General features: G+C 54.5%; 1 protein-coding gene across 3 annotated transcripts; it reads right to left on the reverse strand.

Moving 5' to 3' along the window:
* Positions 1-2209: 2209 nt before the first annotated feature.
* E2F4 (E2F transcription factor 4) lies at positions 2210-20475 on the reverse strand. Of its 3 annotated transcripts, none has more exons than XM_050923381.1 (10): positions 20299-20475; positions 15518-15627; positions 14604-14792; positions 13834-13910; positions 10606-10667; positions 10033-10318; positions 9214-9387; positions 6762-6809; positions 3981-4025; positions 2210-3683 (listed from the first exon to the last, which is right to left on the reverse strand). In XM_050923381.1, exons 1-10 carry the CDS (start codon positions 20422-20424, stop codon positions 3568-3570), a joined length of 1233 nt encoding a protein of 410 aa, XP_050779338.1. In that variant the 5' UTR covers positions 20425-20475; the 3' UTR covers positions 2210-3567. The 3 variants fall into 3 exon arrangements, with proteins under 3 accessions (XP_050779338.1, XP_050779339.1, XP_050779337.1); XM_050923382.1 differs by having other exon boundaries at positions 9214-9405; positions 13834-13877; positions 14631-14792; positions 20299-20474; XM_050923380.1 differs by having other exon boundaries at positions 9214-9405; positions 20299-20474.
* Between the last annotated feature and the right edge of the window lie 1856 nt (positions 20476-22331).

The raw sequence follows: 22331 nt of genomic DNA on the forward strand, positions 1-22331 counted from the left end.
AAACTCCTTCGCTTTCCTTTGATCCACCAATGTTACCTTTCTCTCCAGCAGCACCCCCCCCCCCCCAGCTTCGTCACAGCCTCATTGGTGCACAAACCTTGGGTCTCAAATATTCACTAAAGGCAGGGCCAGCTCCCAGCACCAGCAGAGGAAGCACCTGCCTGGGGCGGCATGTGCTAAGGGGCAGTATTCTGGCCATTCTTGGGCTGACCCAGTCAGAGCAGTTTTTGGTTTTTTTTTTGGCTTAGGGCAGCAAAAATGATAAAGCCAGCCCTGCCTCAAGGCCCCTATATTATCTTATATGATGCTTCTCAATGGCAAATTTCTACTGTAATTTTTACTATATACAACCCCACAATAGAGTAACCACAAGACTGCAAATCTCAGGAGCTGTGCACCTGAAATGAAAGTAATTAAATGAAATAAATAACGTTTTGGGTTCTTGCACTTTGCCCTTTTGTTTCTGAGCCTGTAGGCTGCACGAGCTTTCCTACTTCTGTTACCTCCCCCAAGGGATCTGTATCTCCAACAGGGATGTAGACTCCTCTAATACTGTTCTGGATTCTAGTAACATGATTCCCTCTCTTTCCCCGGGGAATTCAAAATGTATTAAAAATCCGTATTTCTGTAAGTAATCCCCATCTTGCCGACACTGACACGTACACAAATGCCTGTGATTATCCAGCTGTTTCTTAAAAACAATGAGGAGTCTGGTGGCACCTCAAAGACTAGCAGATTTACTTGGGCATAAGCTTCCATGGGTAAAACCACTTCTCAGCTGCAGATCTCCATGCATCCTGGGGCAGCCCTCGCACTTAGCCCAAGCCCTGGCTCCCTCATGGGCTGGTCTGGGGCTCAGTCCTCCCCCACTTTCCCCCAGGGAAAGGCCATGGTGGAGGTGAGGAGGGTGCTTGCCCCAGCCCCTTGCGGCAGAAGGAGTAGTTCTAAGTCAGGACCCTCTTTTGTCATGGCCACCTGCTCCCGCTGCCCAGCGCTCAGGCCTAGTCAGGGAAAGGGGGCTGAGGTTCCCCAGGGCACAGGACTGTTCTCAGCTCGGAAGGGAGGGCGGATCCATACCCAGTTAGTTACCTGCACACGGCTCTTCAGCATAAGGCAGGCCAGTGACCTCTGGCTTCAACTGGTTAAGAGCTAGGAGCCGCTAAATCCAGATAAGCTGCTCTTAAACACGTTTTAGAGCCCCCTCCCGCAGGCCATCACAGCCAGGCACAGAGCAGACAGCACCTCCGCACGGGTGCACGGGGCAAAGCACATGCGCAGGAGATGGCCCTGCTGGCCTGTCCCTAATGGTCAGAGCTCCAGGAGAGAACTGGGACACAGGCCCCAGGCCAAGGATTTCCTCACTTCTTATCTGACCGGTGGATATGTCCCAACACACAAAACTGACAACTCTAAAATGCTCAGACTAATCCCAACTATAGACCGGCCGCCGCTGGTGAACAGCAGCAGGTCCAGGAGCCCTCTGGAAGTGAGGGCATACTGTCTCGAGGGGTGCGGGCCCAGCACCACACTGCAGCACCCACAGGGCAGCTGGGTGAAGAAATGGCCAACTGGACAATGCTTGGTCATGCTCAAGGGCTGACAGGAGGCTCTGAAAGGTTCAGTTTATTCACTCCGAGAACACTGTACAAATATTACAGGCAATTTTCTTTCGCTGCAAAAGGTATAAAAATAATCTTTATATACGAATCCAAGTTCGTTACTGTAAATTCTCACTAAATATCTTTTCCAAACATCATCTAACTGATGGCAAGAGATCAACAGCTTCAAGGAGAGAGCAAGGCCAGGCAGTACACAGAGAACTCTAGCTACTCATAAAGGCCATGGCCTTTGGCTAACACACACGCTGGCCCCCCAGGTTCCAAGCAGCTCCCATGCAAGAGAGGACAGAGGTTTAGGAACTGGTGCATGTGGATTTGGAGGCCTATTGTCCCTCTGTCTCCAGTACTAGCTGCTCACTGCTGGCAGTGGAACCAGAAAAGGAGACACCCAGGCCCCTGCCTGCTCCTCTAGGGTTTCCAGTACTTGTTCTCCAAGGGACCATTCCCCACAGGATCTCTTGACTCCTCCCCTCTCGCTGGGCAGCAGTCAGAGCTGGCTCTATCCTACAGACAGACCAGGCGGCTGATGGGAGCAGTCAACTGTCTTGTTTTTGTTCTGTTTTGTTTTTTTTTTATTTTTGGGGGGGGGGGGGGGGGACGGAGGGGGTGGCTGAGAGCTGCAAGAGGACAGGCAGTGGCCCTTCTAGATCCAGCCCCAGCACTAGCAGCTCTGCAGCCAGCAGAAGCAAGGGAGCTGCTGCAGTCGGATGTTCAAGAAAGGTGCAAAGCTAAGATTTTTCTCAAATCCCGAATCAGGGGAGGTGGAGCCTGGCAAACACAGTGCAAACCCAGAGACTGACTGCACCACCTGCAGAGGGGTTTTCTACTCCCATGACCAAAATTCAGAGGCATGCAAGGCAGAGAGAGCCTCAAATCGCCAAAAATTACAGAAGACCTTCCGTTAACAAGGGAGGAGGAAAAACTGGGCAGGAGAGGGGAGACGCAGAGAGAGCATCACACCAGGTAGCACCCTGCCACCAGATCAGGAAGGAAAGCAAAGGCCATCAGGCCACAGGGGAAGAACCCCTAACGCACTGGCAAACCCCACCCTGAAGCAGATGCTTGGTCTGCCTCAGAGGACATTGCTGTCTGTGCTTCAGCAAAACAGAAGCAACTTGTCATGGCAAAGTGCTACCGAATGGGTCCACCTCTGCCTCCTGCCACGCCAACCCAGGCTTGAGCACAAGGTGAGGAGGACAGATTGATTCCCAGATGTCAGAAAAAACAGCCCCTCAGCACAGCTCCAGGAGAGGGAGTGGAAATGGAGCCTCTTCATGTTTCAGCACAGAGGTTTAAATAACAAGGCCTGATGCAGGATCGCCAACCCTACCAGGGAGAGAGCAGGGGGAATGCATGACTCAGCTCAGCTCCTGGGCCCGAGCAGCACAGCTAGCAGCTGCCAATTGCTCTTCACTTGTCAAATGAACTAGCTGGAGTCACTGAGGACCAGAGCTCACAGGGCCAATTTTCACAGCCGAGCACACCCACCCTAATCGGAGAGGGGCCAAGGCTGCCGTCCACTGATGGGTTCAGCTAACTACTTCTGGGCTTGCTAACTGACCATCATACTAAGATGCCCTCTGGCAGCTGATGCCTAGGAGATGCAAAGTGCCTGTGGAAGTGCAGGAAATCCAAGGCATGCGGATGGAAGGAAGCTCTGTGAGGCACATGGGCAAAGCTGTACAGGGAAGATTCAAATACGGAGCCTTTCAAAAGAGGCCTAGGATCCAGTGGAGAGACAGAGATGTAGTAGGGTGAGGTAACTCAAGGACCTGGCATGTGCAACACGGGAAGAGAGAAGCTACGGGGAGGCTCCCAGTCCGCAAGTCCATGTCTTGCCAAGAGCCCCTCTGACTCATCCAGCACTAGCACAAAAGGAATCCGAAGAGACTTTCCAAAGCCAGCTACAAAACAGTCCGTTCACCAGCCCGGCCGCCACGCCGGGGAGTCAGAGGTTGAGGATAGGCACGTCGAAGAGGTCGCAGACGCCTTCGCTCTCATCCAGGTTGTAGATGTAGTCGTGGTCTCCGGGGGGAGGGGAGAGGCGGAGCAAGGGAGCAAATACTGTTGAAGAGAAAGCAGGGCCGTACTGTTACAAGCCTGGGAACTATCCCACCTACCACCCCTGGATTGGAGCCTCCAAGCCCCGTCACAGGGAGACCTCAGCTCTCACATCCCACTCCTCGTCCGCAGGAGGAAACTGAGGGCAGAGTTTGTCTGAAGAGTTCTTCTGCCTGAAGCGAGGCAGGACTGAGTGCCAGACAGTGTGGGGCTGCCCCCGGAATGCCAGACATCGTACAAACGACAGCCCCCCTACCCCAAAAATAAAAAGTTCAGAGGCAACGAACCCCCGCAACTCACCTTCGGACGACATCAGCTCTTCCAGCAGCTCGGAGTTCACACATTCTGGGGGGAGACAGCAGGGTGAGGGGCGCACTCTGCTTTCCAACGCCTAGTCTAGTTCTTCCTCAATGCCCTTCCCCTCCCCCGAGTTCTTTCCTCTCAGTATCACGGAAGCCAAGTCCCAGACCTGAACTACAGGTAGCTCTGGAGCAGACAAACAGGAGGGCAGGACTCGAGACATTAACTCTGTGGCAGAGGGAAACTGGGCCAAAAAAATCCTGCAAGATTCTTGTGCCTGCTCCAGCATGACAAACCCTGCGACAGAGCCCCCAGCCAGCCCAGGTCGGGGACTGCGCCTCGTCCCTGCGACAGCGGCCCCAGCCGGCCCAGGTTGGGGACTGAACCTTGTCCCCGCGACAGAGCCCCCAGCCAGCCCAGGTCAGGGACTGAGCCTCGTCCCTGCGACAGCGGCCCCAGCCGGCCCAGGTTGGGGACTGAACCTTGTCCCCGCGACAGAGCCCCCAGCCAGCCCAGGTCAGGGACTGAGCCTCGTCCCTGCGACAGCGGCCCCAGCCGGCCCAGTACCAGTAATGTACATTTTCCCCAGCCTGAACATATTCCAAACACTTCTTTAAAAAGAGACTGCAGCAAAAGTGACTAAAATTGGCCCACTGAAACTTGGCAAGTTCGCAGTCCTCACTGAGGACAAGTGACTGCTTGCATGTGTTGGGGCAGGGGATTTACCGGGGAGGGAGAGATTAAAAAAAACAAAGCAACTAAAAAAACACGTCTGATCACTGTCTCTCTCTCCATTAACTAAGACAGTCGTCAAAATGTGAACAGGCTTGGACCTAAGCTGTGCTCATGTGCACCTACAAAGAGATTTGACCAACTAGCCCCTAGGACAATCAATACTCCGGGTCAGCCACACCCATGATGCGTTGCTTCCCCACTCCCCAGAAGATGGTCTGCAAACAGCCGCAAAAGCACTGCCCCTCCCCCAGCCGATTCAGCATGGCGAAGAGGGAATTGCAAAACCAAAACCATGAAGGATTTTTTCTTTTTTCTTAAAAAAGGGGAAATTAAATACAAAATCTGTGTCGTTAAGTCTCCTACAGCAACGGTAACAAGGGCACTGCCGAGGTCCTGCTTGCTTGGTGGGATGTGTGAAAACCAAATGGTAAGCTATGAAGCTACACATATCAAATGAAAAACAGGAGGCCTCCTGGCCTTCCTCTGCATGCCAGTGGGCAGGAACTTTAACCCCCCAGCCATCAGCACCAACCCAGCACCCAGGCCCCGGTACTGTTAGAACGCAGAGACACGAAGGTCGGAGGGATATTTGCTGCAGGCCCCATCTCTCTGGGTCCCATAGTCACGGCGCAGGTCAAACCCTATGCCTTAACACAAACTGGTTCGTGCAAAGAGACTGTTCTATGGACATCTCACCAGCAGCCCCCGAGGTCAACTGCACCTGTCCCCTGCTGCTGCATTTAACCTCCCTGCAGGATCTGGGGCATTCCCTCTCCACATCATGGTAAACATCGCACAGAACAGGGAGTATTTATCTCCTGCGGGCACTGGCATGGCGCTCCCTGTGTACCAGCACAGCACATCTGCGTGACTGTCTGCCAGCAGTAGGCTAGGAAGGACAGGCTAGGGTGCTACAGCTGTTCATACGGCACAGCCTGATTTGCTGCCTGGTTGCATTTCACCCGAGTCACGCACGCATGCTCTGGCGAGGGGAGCCCAAAGCACAGAGGGTTTCATGGGTCACCAGCGGAGTCTGTTCTAGGAGCCCACAACACGTGACTGAAGCCCACCCAGCAGGCCCGGGAGGGTGAGGGGAGCCCTTCATGGAGACCGCTCTTGTGCAGTGACCTGCCGAATGGCAGCCGGACACTCTCTATGTGCTGCACTTGTGGACGTGCCCCAGTGCTGCAAAGCAGCGGCGTGTGCTCAGCTTGTTCTCTGGAGGCAGCCAGGCCAGCTGCATCTTCACAGCAAGGCTAGGAAGCACCATGCCAGGGGCTCAGGAGAGAAGCCCCAGTGAGAAGAACCAGCAATGTGAAGCCCTGTTGCCTACATTAGCCTGACTTCCTTGGCGTTCCTCACCCTTGGCACCATTGTCTCAGCTGCATCACTCAGCGTTGCGGGGGACTAGCCAATGGCCCCAGGCTTTTTAACCCATGGTGCCAACGGAGCAGCCTCTGAGCTGGGCGAGATGAGAGCCACAAACTCCATGGCCAGTCTTTGGCAGAACCAATACAAGCACCGTGGGGGACTGCAGAGAGCAGGGACTAGTCTAGGCCGGTCCCCAACTCCAGATTATTTGTACACACGAGCCCTGTGTGCACAACTGAAACCAGACCAGCAGGGTCTGACTTATCACCTTAGTCTGGATGCTACAGACCAGACGGGGGCAGGCAGGAGGGGAGCCTAGGACACCATTTTATGTTAGTATGGGGGTCGTGGGGGAGATTGGGCCCATGTCTGATGCGCTGGCAATAACCATTTGTTGGCAGCACTGGTCACCAGTATAGACGGGGTCTGAACAGATTAATTGTTGTCACCCCAGAAGCCTCCACCAGAGGTCGCTCAGCATCTAGTAAGCATAGAGACTGCAGGTGCCTCACAGAACCAGGTCCCTAGAGGAACCGGAAAGGACTCCTGTGCACGGTCTCCTTCCAGTGCTAAGGACTAGCAGAAGAGAGCTGAGAAAGGAAGGGAGAACAGAGCCCGTCCCTGAGCACAGGGAGGGCAGGCAGAGGGCAGCAGGGGTGAGGATGATCAGTGTACCTCGTGTTGGCTCAAACATCTCCGAGAGTTCTCTGGGAAGTTCCAGCACTGTAAAGACAGACAATGAACCAGACTGGTTGGCACTGCGCCATGCAAGGTCTGAAACACAACAGCACACGCCGGCCCCGCCTAGGGCGCCCATCCTCAGTCACCCACATTGTGACCCAGCACACTTCCCAGGACACGTTCTCCCATTCATCCCAGTCCCCACACCTGGGCATGACACACCCAGGCAACCACCAACCCACGTCCCTGGAGGGGGGCACCACCCCCTGCTCAGAAACAGGGGCTCTACAGAGGGAGGGTCCCAGGCTCAGAGAAACGAGAGGGGACGTGACCCATAAGAGCTAGCCCCCCTCCTTCCTGGACAGCTTGCTTCCTCCCATACAGTGAGGGTGCCAGACAACATGACCAGCTGCACCTAAAGTAGGCACCAGGCACCCGGCATTCCAGCCCACGCTGGTGCTGCCAGCTGAAAATTCTGTAGCAGCTTCATTTCCACTAAAAAGCTGGAGGTTTACTACTCTCGGAGCTGTTGTTTCAGGCTGCCTGCAGACTCAGGAACACAAAACTGCAGCAATGACACCTGGGTCATGTTTTCAAGGCTCTCGTCACAACCAGGAGGGGAAGTGTGTTTTCCCCCCCAAACATCAGCTCAGATTCGGGAGCACAAGTCTATGTCAAAGGAAGGAGGAGCACACGGATAGGGTGATCAGAAAGCAAGTGTGAAAAATCGGGACGGGGTGGGGGGTAATAGGAGCCTATATAAGAAAAAGACCCAAAAATTGGGACTGTCCCTATAAAATCAGGACATCTGGTCACCCTGCACAGAGTTCTGCTCACCTAGTGCTCTGTCCAGCCTGGCCTTCAGCAAACCAAGCAGATCCCTGGAGACTATTCCACAGCCAGACACTGGAGCCATTCCTTATCTCAGCCTCCCCATTCTCCCCTGTTATACTGTTCTCCCCTGGCCCTCCTGCCCTACGTCCTAGTCCTTTCACCACAGCCACTGGCACTTCAATTAGTCGCCAGGACACACCGCAAGACCAAGTCAACAAGGCCTAAACCTTGAGGAGCTCCCACAGCTGTGGCCTGTGGAGCCATCAGGTAATATGGTGCGACCCCAACCCTGGGAATCCCTCCCTTGGTCCCTCTCGAGCTCCTGGACCTCACGTGCGGCCCAGTCCTATCTACGGGCCACTCCGCGAGCCCCCCACAGCCCCTCGCATTCTTTAACGAACGTCTCTTCAACCCCAGCGCGGCAGGGCCGAGCTATCACACGGGTGTGGGAACTGAGGCTGAGTGACTGGCTCAGGGTCACATGCGCAGATTTTAGTGTAGCAGGGAACTGAACCCGGACCCCCAGAGTCCCAGGCAAGCACCCTCGCAACTAGCCCCCCCACCCCCTCTGGCCACAGCATGGAATACCAACACTACCGGGCGGGGTCCGTGCAATGGCCTGTCTCTCCTGACCAGGCCCATCAATGGAAGCAGTGGAGACTCTCACTCCACCTGTGTCTCTGCTCTCCCGCCTCACTCCCTCCTCTCCCAGCTCCCCATCGCCTCCTCTCAGCCTGCTTCAGGTACAACAGCGTGGGCCGCCTCCCCCTGCCTCTTCAAACCCTGCCTGCTCAGCCTGTGGAATTTCCAGGGGCTGGCAATTCAGCACAGGGTCTCTGCCCCTGGGGTGACTCCAGAGCCAACACAGGGCAGCAGGGGAGCTGTGCTCTGGAAAGGAAACGACGAGCATCCTGGCCGCTTGCCAGTAAAGAGCCCCGAGCCCTTCCCCACAGAGCCAGGCTGTTTGCGGTGCCTGGCTGTAGTCCAGCTCGGCTTCTCTCACGTCCCTAGAGGGATACGGTTCCGCTTCCTGCTTACACTGCATGAAACAGCTGGCAGGTCCCACCTCGGAGCAGGCTGCTCTCCTGGGGCCATGGCTCTCAGCAGAGCAGTGTGAATACCTGAGATGCATGTCCCTACAGAGAGACTCAGTCTGACTGTAACCCTGAGGAATGGGATGAAATTGAGAGCGGAGAGGGAGACTAGTTATCAGGAGAACCCTCCCAAGGGAACAGCTGAAAGGACTGAGGCACTCAACTGGACACAGGACTGCAGAAGGGACTGTTAGGGGAGAACCCTGCACCGCTGGCTGTTAACAGGAGGGATAGATGGGGGTCCAGAAGGGACCTCTTGGGTCAGAGCGTCTGCTACCAGCGTTAGAACACAGACAGTAAACAGCATCTCACCAGAGAACCATCTCCGCCAGCTTTTTCACCTTCGCCACCGCCATGCACACAGTGCCCCTGGGGGTGCAGGGATCTGCCTGCCCCTTCCTTTAGATCCCAGCTTGCATGGCTTGACTGAAGCCTCTCAGCAGAAAGCAAAGCAGAGCTCAGCCCTGTCTGGGCAGCGCCTGCGGCAGAGTCCCCCAGGAGCCCAAGGCTATACTCACTCTCTGTGGGATCTGGCTTGATTGGCTCAAAGGAGGTAGAGGGATTGGGCAGGACGGAGCTGCTGTCTAGCGAGGCAGATGACTGGAGCGGCTGCGTATCTAATACCGGTGGCTGGCTGGCTGGCGCGGCCACTGAGCTGAGAGGGTCGAAGTCGCTGCTGCTCTTGGACTCTGCTGCAGAAACGCTGCATTCTGTTACACACACACACACACACACGAGGGAGGGATGGAGTAGGGGGAAGGATTTCAGGGGACTCCAGAATACATGATCCCAAAGCAGCAGCCACAGCCCCCAGCAAATCCAGCCGCTGCCCCCTTGTTAACAAACCTGGCCTAAGTGCAACAGACACTGGCATGTCCACAGACAGAGGGCTTTCTGCCTGGTTCTCAATTCCCTGGACGAGCCTGAGTCCCTAGCACACACAGACTCGCTATCTAAACTCTCCTACTGCCCCCAGCACCTGCTGGCTGAGAGCACTGTCTCCAGCCCAGCCTAGGGGTCACTGCAGTGAGGGGACGGCCAGCCTGGCCCCAATCAGAACAGGAGGTAAAGGCTGGAATTGACTGACTCAGTCAGTGCACTTCAGCTCCCATATACGCCCACAGCCATGGAAGGTGTAGGGAGGAGCAGGGAGGATCCAATGGACTAGAGAACAACTCTGGCAGGGACCGGGGGGGGGGGGGGGGGGGATCCACGTTTAGCTGTATCTGGACATTCGGAAGCATTCCCATACGAACTCCAAGTGCTTCTAAAAAGCCTCCCTCATTGCTAGCTGGTACCTTCCCACTCGCCCGGCCACCATCCCACTCCTTGCTCACCTGGGCTCGTTGTTTTCTGTGCAGCTGGGCTGTGGTCCTGAGTGCTGGTCGGCGTGGGCGTGGACGGGTGCGTACTGCTGGGGACAGATGCCTCCTGGAAGTGGGCAACAGGCGATCTCTGTGGTTTAGCGGGCACGACTGGCTGGCATTGAATGAGGTCTTCAGGGGGAGGGACAGGGAGCACCACAGGGGGGGAGCTCAAAGCATCTTTGTTTACAAGGAGGACATCAATTGGACCACTAGTGCTTTTCAGATGGATCTGATATTTCTTCTGTCCATTCAGGCCCTGAGGAAATCAGGAAGCAAAGTACCCAGATACAATTAACAGCAGTCCTCAAAACAGGACTTTAGCTTCCCAGGGCAAGATCCGCGCTCTGGAATGGCTCAGCATGCTACAGGAGCTCCTCCCTCAGATAGCTGCTCTCTCTCCTCCCACAGCTACCTGTACTCCAGCACACTCAAACGGAGTGATCCTCCTTCCCCAACAGCACAGCAAGCAATGCCCACATCCTTCCAGTAACTCCAGCCAACCCAGGCCATCTCCATCCCAGCCTGGTCAAACACAGCACCCACCTCCGGAATGGGAACCTCCAACCGAGTGCCTGACGGTGCTCGAATTGCTAGGAGGGTGTCTCCTGTGAAAACAGACTGATCAGCACTCGAAGGGACGTCTCTGGCTGCTGGGCCCAGTGTGAGCAGTCATTCACCCAGGCCCTCCAGGGAGAACTCTTGGGCATTCTCACCAACCAGGACTGGCCACCCTGCCTTACTGGGGAATCACCATCCATCCTTCACAACGCACCCCTGGCCCAACACACGGCCCCAGGGAAACTAAACACAGAAAACAGAGTGCTACGGGTAGGAGCGCACGCACTCAGATGTCATGGAGGTCCCTCCCAGGGCAGGACCAGGATGATCTGAGAACACTTTGTATGGGCATCCTGAATGGCTTGTCCTTCCTCCTCCCTGGAGATTCCCCACCACTGCAGCTCAGCCCTCTAACACAGCCTGATTCCCAAGGAAGGGCTATTCTCTGCGCCAGGCCCCAGTTCAGTTTCCAAAGTCACCAAGTGCTGAGCCAAAGGAACAGGGAGATATGTGGATTAACGCTGTTTGCGCTGGTTTTTAAATAAGCCCCATAGCCACTAATGAAACGGCCAACAGGACGGCAAGCAGGCAGGCAGGCAGTGAGTGAAGCTCAGAAATCAGACAGACACTGAGTCTAGCAATAGCTGTCAGCAGGGCCAACACAGGATCGCAGACACTTGACTCCAAAGCTTTCATCCTTTGAGAGAGAGAGATCAGATTCCAGGTAGCTGTCCTAGGACCCTGCCAGCGATTCAGAGCTCGTGTCGAGTGCTAGGACTCTAGTAGCAAGAAAAGAGGGGTTGAGCATCTCCAGAGGAAAAGGGAGCTAGGTGCAGGGACAGAGACCTGTGCAGGGAATGACCCCAGAAACAGCCAAGTTCAGGTCAAAGTTTGTGTGAGTTACTGAAGTTAGCAAGAAAGGACACCACAAAGGGAGCAGTAGGGGCCCACGCCCAGCATGTGCCGAGCTGAGCTAGGAATGCCACCGCCTTGCAGAATCTTAGACATTTAACCCCTTTCTTTCCAAAGATGTGCACTTAGTTCATATTGAACACAGAAAATAAGACTAAAAGTATCATGCTGGCCCCCGTGTGACTGACATCTCAGCCTTTACATGGCATGAATTAGTGTTTTGCCTTTAACGTCACATGGTTTATTAATAAAAATAGGTGAAAGGGAGGAAAATCCCAAAAGTCACTAGAAAGGAAGAACAGTGGGAGAGAACATTCTTTGATCTCAGCCCGGTAACGAACGGCTGTCCTTGTAAATTCCCTGGCCCAAAGCAACATGGCTTACTAAAGTTATTGCCAATCCTTGTGGCGTTTGTAAAGTGGGGAATCTTCAGCAATTTATCTTTACCGCATACAACAGATTAAAATATGAAAAGAAGAGTCCTAAAGTAGATGCTTAAATTCCAAACGTTCAATGTTACAACTATTGAAACATGTTTCAAATTTGCCTTGATCTTTAAATCTCAAGAAACAAGTCACGTCTGATGTTTGTGCCTTGATCTTTTTCAAGTTTCTGAGTGAAAATTTTAAGATAGCGACATAAGGTAAATAAATATTTTTTCCACTCAGTCTAAGAAACAGCGCAACCTATTTTCATTCAGTTTTTAAAAATAAATTCACATTTGAGATGTGGGCTGAAATTTCCCTCTTTGGCCCTAAGGTATTTACTGAAAAAAGGGGACATGGTGGAATGGAAGTTGGAATTCAGCCTGAAGTACAAGGCTGCGATACAAGAGCAAAGCAGCTCTCCAAAGACCATCGAGAGTGGAAAGTCAGGTCTCCTACCCAAGGCATGTTTTCTGGCTACACACAGATCAGCTTCACCCTGGGAGGCCAGCTGGGATCACCCTGTAACACCACGAGGAGACAGGCTGAGATGTCTGTCTTAAAACAGCTGGATAATTCAGATCCGCTCCCAAAAAGACAATCGTGACCTTGAGTCCAGCTGCAAAGCCTTCCCACTGCAGAGTGAGGTTTGGCTTCAGATGTAAATCTGCTCTGAAGAGCAGGAGTGACAAGCAACCTCTGAACTCTTTTAGACTTGGGCTCTTGCACCCCAATTGCCTCCCACACATAATGGCTACCACACAACATTTGTCTACTTCTGTTCCATCACATCCTCCCATGCAATTACAAGTTATTTGGTGCCTTACATCTTCCTGGTTCTTTACACAAGGAGACAGAGACCAGACATGGCACAGCAGGAAAGCGGAGGATTGCTGTGCACAAGTTACTGGAAGGAAAACAAGAGAAGATTCCTGGAAGAAGGTGGCTCTTGAGGAGAAGAGAGAAAGCTTGGTGAGTAGGTAGAGAAACCACCGCAAGCCCAGGAAGCAACAGGAGGTCAGGCGCAGAGTCGAGAGAGGGGAGGACAATGGAAGTGCACTAAGGAAAAGGGACGGGGAGGAGTGCTGAAAGAAATAGGAGCAAACAGTCAGGGGGAGGCGAAATCATGTAGGGCTTTGGATCGACCAGGGCCTTTGAAATAAAGGCATTTATTTGTACAAATGAGGCAAAGAAAAAGGAATGCTGGCTCTTCTCAGTCAGGGGGGATAGCTCAGTGGTTTGAGCATTGGCCTGCTAAACCCAGGGCTGTGAGTTCAATCCTTGAGGGAGCCATTTAGGGATCTGGGGCAAAAATCAGTACTTGGTCCTGCTAGTGAAGGCTGGGGCTGGACTCGATGACCTTTCAACGTCCCTTCCAGTTTTAGGAGATTGGTATATCTCCAATTATATTATTATTATATGCAAAGCAGCACATCTCAGCCCTGGGGAGGGCTCTGCTACGGCTCCCCTAGGAAGGGATGACCTGCCAAGGAAAGCTGAAATCCTGCAATTAAAAACTTGCCCCATAGGATAACATGGCCCCAGATACAAAGGGACAGAGCAGACAGCCCCTTACTGCAAGTGTGCTCTAGGGAATTCTGTGGTCTGCACCTTGCACAGAACGGTCCCATTCCCAGATGGGACTCCTCTGACTGCAATGATACAGCTTGAATTTAGTGGCAGCTGATTCCTGGGGTTGTGGGAGAAGATGCAGGACTGTCATGTCACGGAGGACACAGAGAGCACATCTTGGGGACCAGCTAGGATCTACAGCCATCTCCCTCCTGGGAAATGGGGGAGCACAGCTGGGACAGCCAGGAAGGTCTGCTGCCTCAGGCCATGGGAAACCAGTAGGGGCCCAGCACCATCGCCTCACCTGTGAAGCACTTGCAGATATCTTCGTGCGTCACATAGGCTAACGTTCCCGCGGTTAAGGAGAAAAGGTGCAGCTTCCTGTGGGCACACAGAATTCAAAGAGCACCTGGTGTAGTGTCTCCTTCCTGCATGCAGATAATGGAATTCCTAGAAGCTAAATGCCTGCCCCAGAGCCTCTGAAGTGGTCTGGAGGGAAGGTCTACCTGCAGCAGGGTTAGCACTCAGAGGAAACCTGCCAGAACAGCTACATGCTTGAGAACGTAGCACTGATGACTCAGAAAGAGGCATTTCTGTCCTGAGTCTGTATTGAAGCGATGCCTCAACATGGTGCTAGGGGACACCACAGGGCCAGAAGTGGGGCCTTTTGGGTGAAATGCTCTCTAAACATCCCAACACATCTTCCCCAAAGGTGGAGCAGTCCTGGTGAAATTCCAACCCAGATGATTACACTTGCCTCCCCACACATTCCCTGCAGTGGCATATGGATAGTTTGCTTTACTTGCTGTTGTATGCTGCTGGGTCATGTTACAGACGTGGATGCATTCAGGGCTGGCTATTATTATTAATTATTTGTATGAGCATACTCCCAGGAGCCCATCCTGCTAAGTGCTGTGCAAGTAACATTTGTGCGATGCTGTGCAGGATTTGATGAGAAAGTGCTATAGAAATGCAAGCTCATTAGTACTGGAGGGAGAGGCAACCGTCCCTTCAGGCCCAGCCAGCCTGCAGCCAGCCCTGGGGGAGGAAGAGGGAGAGCAGCAGGAACTGAACCGGGAGCTGGGTGTGCTGAAAGGATATCCGCTGTTCTGTACGTCTTCTGTGACGTTTTTGATGCTCTGCTGGACCCACATCTTCTGCTGCTCCAGCTCCTGTTCGCGCTGCTCCAGGTCCTCTATCTCTGCCTTCAGCTCAATGAGTTTGTGTGCTATCTCACGAGTGTTACAGCCCGGGCCCACACCTCTGCGCAGACAAAGAGAGGAATGAGTGGCCCAGCTTCATTAAGGGAGAAAATACGATTTGCAGAGGGCACCGACTGCACTGCCTTGGAAAGAGGTGCCACTCCCAGCTCTCTCCTGACACACAGGTTGGAGTCCAGCTATTTCACACTTCACCAGCACCACAGCTAGAGCCCCTAGCTCCCCTCACCGTCTCCCATCGTACACCAGGGTCAGAGGCCCCAGACCTCCCATCTCCCCACCAAAGCCTCCTTCCAGTACAAGAGGGTCAACACCTACCCTCCTACTGGGGGCAGACTCCTTCCTCTCTCAACACCAGGGTAAGGGTTGGAGGCATCTGTTCTGGTCAAAGCCCCTGCAAGCACCCAAAGCAACAGCTACATACCTCAGCCGCTGGAGAAATGGCTCCTGGCCCGCGTCTATACTAGCATTTCCGCCTCAAATTCCCCACAGTCGCTACTGGCACTGCTCAGCTAGGGGAGCGCTAGTGCAGACCAGTTGGCAGACACTGCACTCAGAATGCCAACCAAAGCTTGAAGTCCCGGCTCTGCTACCTCTGCCACCATTCCCGCCGCAGGTGGAGGTGTGCCAGCAGTAGCAAGGGTGGGAAACTTCAGAGGGGGAAAACGGGGAGTGGATTGTGGGCAAGGCCTCAAAGTGAAAGGAGCATTGAGAGGAACCCTCCTCCCAGAATTTTCCCACACTGCTCAGAGCATCTCAGTCACTCACTTCCACTGGATACTGTTCTTGGATTTCTTCTCAATCAGCCCAATGCCCTCCAGAACATTTGTGATGTCGTAGATTCGCCGTTTCTGCCGCACCGCCAAGGTATCCGCTGCCTGGGGGTTAGAGGTGGACGGCTGACTCCAGAAATTCCCAGTTATGCTCTGCCCCCCACGGCCACGGACATTACATCACCCCAACTACAGATCAGCCCCCCCCTGCTTCCAACCGCATCTCCTTTGTGCCCCCATTTCTCAAATTACAGATCAGATACCGTTCCCAGGGACATCAAAACTATCACTGATCTGCCCCACAGTTACTGACTATCTGCCCCACAATCCAATTTCTCATCCCACTAGCACTTCGTCAATCACAGACCAAACCCAGACACCTCCCCAGCTCCTTTGGATTCCATGCAGATGGCTCATCTCCATGACAATGCCATGTTGGGAGGGAGGGGAATACATGTTACATCTGTGTTCTAGGGAAGCTTTGTGTGACGACCTGCAAACTGGATGCATGCTCTTGACTGCTCAGACCCAGAGGGTAAGAAGGACAGGAATGGGGAGGCGTGGGAAAGAAAGAAGAAACTGGGTCTACTAAAGGCAACAGTTCTGCACTGTCAGGGAGATGGGCTGGACAGTCCCACAGGCCTTTTGCCCCTGACTTCCATGACGCTGGGTGGAAAGTGTCACCGCCTCCCTCAGGTGAGCTGCCAGCATCTCTCAAATGGGCATTGTTCAGCCCATGCACAAAAAGCCACCCTTTGGCTCTCAAAATTTCAGCCCCAGGCTATTCTTTTTTTAAGCAGATTAGGGAGGCTGTGATGAGGCAGCTCTTGTACTACCCAAAGTCCTCCAATTTCCTTGACTCCCTTGGACGTCGGGCCCAGTGTCCACACAAGAAGGTTCCACTGGTGGAACTGTCCTTCGGTTGGCAGGAACTGCTGCCCATTAACACGAGTCCCTTGACTCCAGCTCCCATCCCAAGTAACCCCGCATAAGTGGGTATTACATCGGTGCTGGGCCAATGTGGACGCATAACCTGTCTGTACTAACAAATCCAGTGCCACACTGCACTGGATATTGCAGAACAGACATGTCTGGCCACCTTTCTAAACAGCAGTGCTCCCGAAGCCACACGTCTGTTCCAACGATGCTGACAAGCATGACTCCCATTTGCCAGCCATTGCTGAAGCAAACACACACCACTTTTCTGACACAACGTAAACATATTTGGTCACCTCCTGCATATACCTGAAGCCAGACAGAAGGCACCAGTGTGAACACACACAGCTGGTGCGATATATATGGGTGTAACTCCACTGATGCATGTTGCACTGGTAGAACTTTCACGTGTAGACAAGACCTAGGTTTAGGCACTGGGTATGACATGGAGACTGTGTTGCTTACTTTGAACAAAGATCTCCAATGGACAAGGATAAAGTGCCTATGCCAATTCTCCATCCACAAGCTACCTTCAATACCACACAGTACAAGGCACAGATGACTCCTCTGCTGTAGGTATGGCTGTGTTTGCCTAGCTCGGTTATCTTCCCTCCCAGGTCAGAAAGGCAGTAATGAGTAATTGTTGATCTGTCTCAAGGGCTCCCTGATGGAGGTACCACAGAATTCTGGGGAGCGAGCGAGCGAGCAACAGCCTTTGGGCTGTATTTGATAACAGGATACACAAGACAGGTCACTCTGCATCTCTTATTCACTGGACCTGGACTGTACAGGCACTTGGACTTCCCACTATCTGCCCATGAGTGGAGCCTCAGTGAGAGCAAGATCCAAATATGACTGAAGGGTGAAGCAGCAGAGAGGATCTGTTGGAGCTGTTCCATTTTGGGCTGGGTGGCCTGTGCTATAAAGGGCTCAGATGAAATGATCTAGTGGTTCCTTCCGCCCTTAAACTCCATGAATTATTCACTGGGCCAAAGAAAGAGAGAATGACTCTATAGCCCAGTGGTTCAGGCATTCACCTCAGTTCTGACCAGCATGCTATTGGCTACGCTGAGGTCTCTCTCTCGGACTGGTTCTGAAAAACCTGCCTGACAAAAGTTTCCTCAAAACGGACAGGTTCTGTGAAAAGTTTCACTTTTGACAATCAGCATGTTCCAGAAAAAACAAAAGAAAACCCACATTTTGATCAAAGAAATTCTGACCAGCTTGAGAGGAGTTCTGCTGCATCCTAGTCATGCCTGGATGCAAAAGTGCTTTCTTCTATCGGCACTCAGCCAGCAGGCCACAGCCCTTCCCAGATCTAGTAAGCCTCCTGTTTTCAGTCATCCCACCCTGGGCTCCCAAGTGAATGCCTACATCCATGCCTGCTGCCTAGAGCAGCAATTGCAGCACTGCAGATCCCAGGGAGATACATCCAGCTCCTAGAGTGCCTCTACACAGACAGGCAACCCCCAGAGAGAGACCCAGTTCTGAAGAATGAGCATTCCACTGTCTTAGTTCTCTGGACAGCAATGCAGCTGGGAGCTTCTCCCCATGGTCACCACCTGAGATAGACGACGTCACCTCTACTGACCTGGAGGATGCTGGTAGCCTCTCATAGGTGCCAACAGTTCTGGGAGGCAGATGCCCATCCCAAATGTCACTTCTGCACCCTATTTCCCCCCACACACACAAATCCCAACATGATAAGCAGCAGCTCCCGGGGTAGAGGATGCTCAGGAGGCAGGCTGCAGCCCAGCACCATAGAAGGACATTCAGCTTAACCCCCTCCAATCTGTCCCTTGCAGCCCCAATCACCTGCCCCATTCTACCTCTCTCCAGGCCCCATCCTGAGCTTCAATTTATCCAAAGCAACTTTTTTCATATTGAAACTCCCTCTCTTCCCCCCAGAATCGTATATGTTGAAAAGGCTGCTCATCAGGGCGCTGTGAGCTGCACGTTAGTGATCTAGGACATGGTGGGGTGAGATAGCTTTGGGGACAGACTGTGCAGTGCACTTCTGTGATGCATAAACATGCAGCTTGGTATCAGTGATGTGAGAAAATGCATGTTCATCTCATCACTTACATGTAATCTCTAATGCTTCAGCCAGAAATGGTCTGATTTCCTCTCTGCTCCTCCACTCCCCAAGCATCCAGGCCTTTATCAGCTCTAGGCCGGAGGAGACAGAGTGCCCTACCGGGGCTAACCCTAAAGATCATTTGGAAACTTCAGCTGGTGGAGAAGTGCATGCCCTGCTTGCTTAGCAGTGCTTTCCCTGCGACCTGCAGATTGCACTGGTTTCCTGTCAGGTCCCAGATACAACACAAGGGTTGATTTTGATCTGTGTATCCGTTTCAAGTTGGGGTCTGCTTAATTTAGTGCTGTTTCTCTGCATTGCAACCTGAAATGAGCTGCTGTGCTAGGGCCGGCAGGTCCTAGATTTGGTCTGGGATCTTATGTTCTCAGTGATGGGACCCTTGGCTCTGGAAATTGCTTCCCTCGTAGGTGGGACACGAACCAGGTGTGTTGGCCTTCAGGGCACACTGGAAGAGTTTTCCTGGGGCAGGGTTTTGGCTCTTTGCAAGGGTGGGGGCAACTCCTTTCACATTGTGTCACTATGCAATTATGATAGGTAAACTTACATATTTATAAATACCCCCTAGTAATATGGCTGACACTGAGGGCTCCACCCAGGCCCTGCACTCCTCCCTTCTGCCCACAGCCCTGCACCCAGCCCCATGGCACTAATCACTACTTCCCCCAGTGCACATCCTTCCAGCCTAGCACCCAAGGGCACCAACCACGGGAGACATAGGGTACACCTCAGCCTGGCCTCACAACAGCTTGGGCCCTACACAGCCCCCACTTGGCAACTAAGGTAACCACTTCACACCCTACAGATACCCCCACCCCTCTGCAACCTCCCATGGACAGATACCCCCTGATGGACAGATATCCTCCTACCCCCTCTGGATGCCCCCCATGGATTGATATCCCTGCCTGGTCACAAATAGCTACCCAACCCCTACAGACCACCCCCTCAACACCCCATGGAGAGTTACCCCTCAGCTAGCCCCCCCAGGATAGCACCGCTCCCTGCTCTCCCCCTCTCAGGATAGCCCCCCGCTCTCACTCCCCCCAGGATAGCCCCTCCCTCCGCTCTCACTCCCCCCAGGATAGCCCCTCCCTCCGCTCTCACCCCCCCAGGATAGCACCCTCCCTCCCTCCCGCTCTCACTCCCCCCAGGGTAGCCCCCCCCGTTCTCTCTCCCCCTCTCAGGATAGCCCCCCGCTCTCACTCCCCCCAGGATAGCCCCCCCCGTTCTCTCTCCCCCTCTCAGGATAGCCCCCCGCTCTCACTCCCCCCAGGGTAGCCCCCCCTCCCTCCCGCTCTCACCCCCAGAATAGCCCCTCCCCCCCACTCTCACTCCCCCCAGGATAGCACCGCTCCCCGCTCTCCCCCTCTCAGGATAGCCCCCCGCTCTCACTCCCCCTCTCAGGATAGCCCCCCTCCCCCCCCGCTCTCACTCCCCCTCTCAGGATAGCCCCCCTCCCCCCCGCTCTCACTCCCCCTCTCAGGATAGCACCGCTCCCCGCTCTCCCCCTCTCAGGATAGCCCCCCTCCCCCCCGCTCTCACTCCCCCTCTCAGGATAGCCCCCCTCCCCCCCGCTCTCACTCCCCCCCAGGATAGCCCCCCTCCCCCCGCTCTCACTCCCCCCCCAGGATAGCACCGCTCCCCGCTCTCCCCCTCTCAGGATAGCCCCCTCCCCCCCGCTCTCCCGCCCCCCGGGATAGCCCCCTCCCTCCCGCCCGCCCGCCCGCCCGCCCGCCGGGCCGCACCAGCTTGAGGTCCAACACGCCGTCCTTGGCCTCCTGCAGCAGCGACACGAACTTGGTGGTGAGCAGCCCCAGGCTCTTCTCGTGCCGGCTCGGGGCCCCCAGGGGCTGCGGCCCGGACTCCGCCATCTGCCTCCCCGCGCCGGCCGCTCCGGTCAGCCCGGCCGCATCCGCTTCCGCTTCCGCCCGCGGGGCACGACGGGAGCCGTCCGGAACACCCGCCTCCCGCGGCGGGGGGGCGGGGCCTAGGGAGCCGGGTCCAGCCCGTTGCCATGGCGAGGGCCGGGCCTTGCTCCGCGCGGGGCTGCGGGTTCGTCTCACCCCGCCCGTGCGGGGCGCTGCCCGGACCCAGCCCGGCGGCTCTCGGCCTTCGCAGCCGCGGCCCCCCGCCCCCGTTTCTCCGCGGCAGCAGGAGCTGGCGCAGCGCCCGGCGCCCGCGTGCGAGAGGTCCCCGTGCGCGGGCGCTTCCCGAGCCGCCTGTGGTCACAGCGGGCAAACCTCGGCGGGGCCCGCCCCGGGCTGCCCCTGCGCTGGGGCACTGGAGCGGTGCCCGGGCTGCCCGAGCGCCTCCTGGCGCCGGCCGGCGTGTCACTAGACCCAGCCCCCCCCCAGCTGGGATAGAACCCAGGAGTCCTGACTCCCAGCCCCCCTCCAGCTGGGATAGAACCCAGGAGTCCTGACTCCCAGCCCCCCTCCCCCCCCCCCCCAGCTGGGATAGAACCCAGGAGTCCTGACTCCCAGCCCCCCTCCCCCCCAGCTGGGATAGAACCCAGGAGTCCTGACTTCCAGCCCTGCCCCCCACTCTAACCATTGGAACCCACTCTTAGCTGGTAGCATTGACACCCATCTATATACTCTGGCTCCGATAACCCCTCACGGCATGTTTACATCAGCCACTCTCCTTTCCCTTTATTGATGGAGCCCACGGTGCCATCTTTGATCTCACAGGTTTCATCGCTGGCACCGCTGATATTTCGCCTGTCTTTCCCTGCCAGCCCGAGGCCTGGCTAGATTTAGTGTAGCGGCACTTCTGAGTCCTGGCCCCACGGACCTCTCGCCATGGCAGGATCTGTTTGGGGATGACGAGAGGCATGTGGGCGTGTTTCTAATACGCCTGTGTCTGTTACGGGGAATTCCTTCCTAAAGTTTTCCACCGTTGCTACCTCTAGCTTAGTTTGGCTGCTGTTAAGGACGGTGAGAGTGCTGGTGTAGACGGCTCCAGGGACTGCTGGCACTTCTGTCTGATTAATTCAGGGAAGCTATGCAGGAGATCAAACAATGATCACAATGGTCCTTTCAGGCCTTGGAATCTCTGAATTACTTCAATCACCGTGTCATCTAACCTTGCTTAGAGCAGGCCTACATGACTTCACTGTAAGAGCTACTGCTGCAGTTGTGCAGCTTTGCCACTGTAGTGTAGACACTTGCTACAGTGACAAAAGGGGGTTTTCCCACCCCTTCGAGAGGTGGTAGTTAGGTTTATGGAAGAATTCTTCCGTTGGCCTAGCAGTGGCTATACTGGGGGCTTAACTACATCTCTTGCAGGGTGAATGTTTCACTTCCCTGAGCAATGTTGCTAGGTCAACCTGCATTTTAGATATAGACCACAATGTAGTGCTTAATATGTCAGGAGCCACCAATATCTTGTCTACCCTCGTACTAGGGTGAACAGACAGCAACTGTGAAAAAACAGGATGCAGGTGGGGGGTAATAGGTGGCTATATAAGAAAAAGTCCCAAAAAACTGGTCTGTCCCTATAAAAACAGGACATCTGGTCACCCTGCCTAGCACTCCCACCAATTCTTCCACCAGTGGTGAGGACTGTGAGAAATTTTAGCAAAATACCCCAGTGCAGCTAAGGCCTGTGCATCTGGGAGAGGGAGGGTCCATGTGGGTGGCGGTGGAGCATGAGAGAAGGAGTATGTGTCTGTGGGAGTCAGTGAGGGATCAGTCCAAAGCCCACTGAAGTGAATCAAGTCTTTGCACTGATGGTGATGGACACTGGACCAGGCCCTAAGAGGGATTCAGTGTGGTAT

The sequence above is a fragment of the Gopherus flavomarginatus genome, chromosome 14 (genome assembly GCF_025201925.1).
Source record: "Gopherus flavomarginatus isolate rGopFla2 chromosome 14, rGopFla2.mat.asm, whole genome shotgun sequence".
In the NCBI taxonomy this organism is placed as follows: Eukaryota; Metazoa; Chordata; order Testudines; family Testudinidae; genus Gopherus; species Gopherus flavomarginatus.

Excerpts from the sequence above, each read along its gene's own strand:
- E2F4 (XM_050923380.1), bottom strand. The coding sequence starts at position 20,424 with ATGGCGGAGTCCGGGCCGCAGCCCCTGGGGGCCCCGAGCCGGCACGAG. Across the intron at positions 13,911-14,603 it reads TTCAGCACACCCAGCTCCCG|GAAGCTGCACCTTTTCTCCT; the intron begins GTTCAGTTCCTG and ends GTGTGCCCACAG. Across the intron at positions 9,406-10,032 it reads ACAGAAAACAACGAGCCCAG|AATGCAGCGTTTCTGCAGCA; the intron begins GTGAGCAAGGAG and ends TGTGTGTAACAG.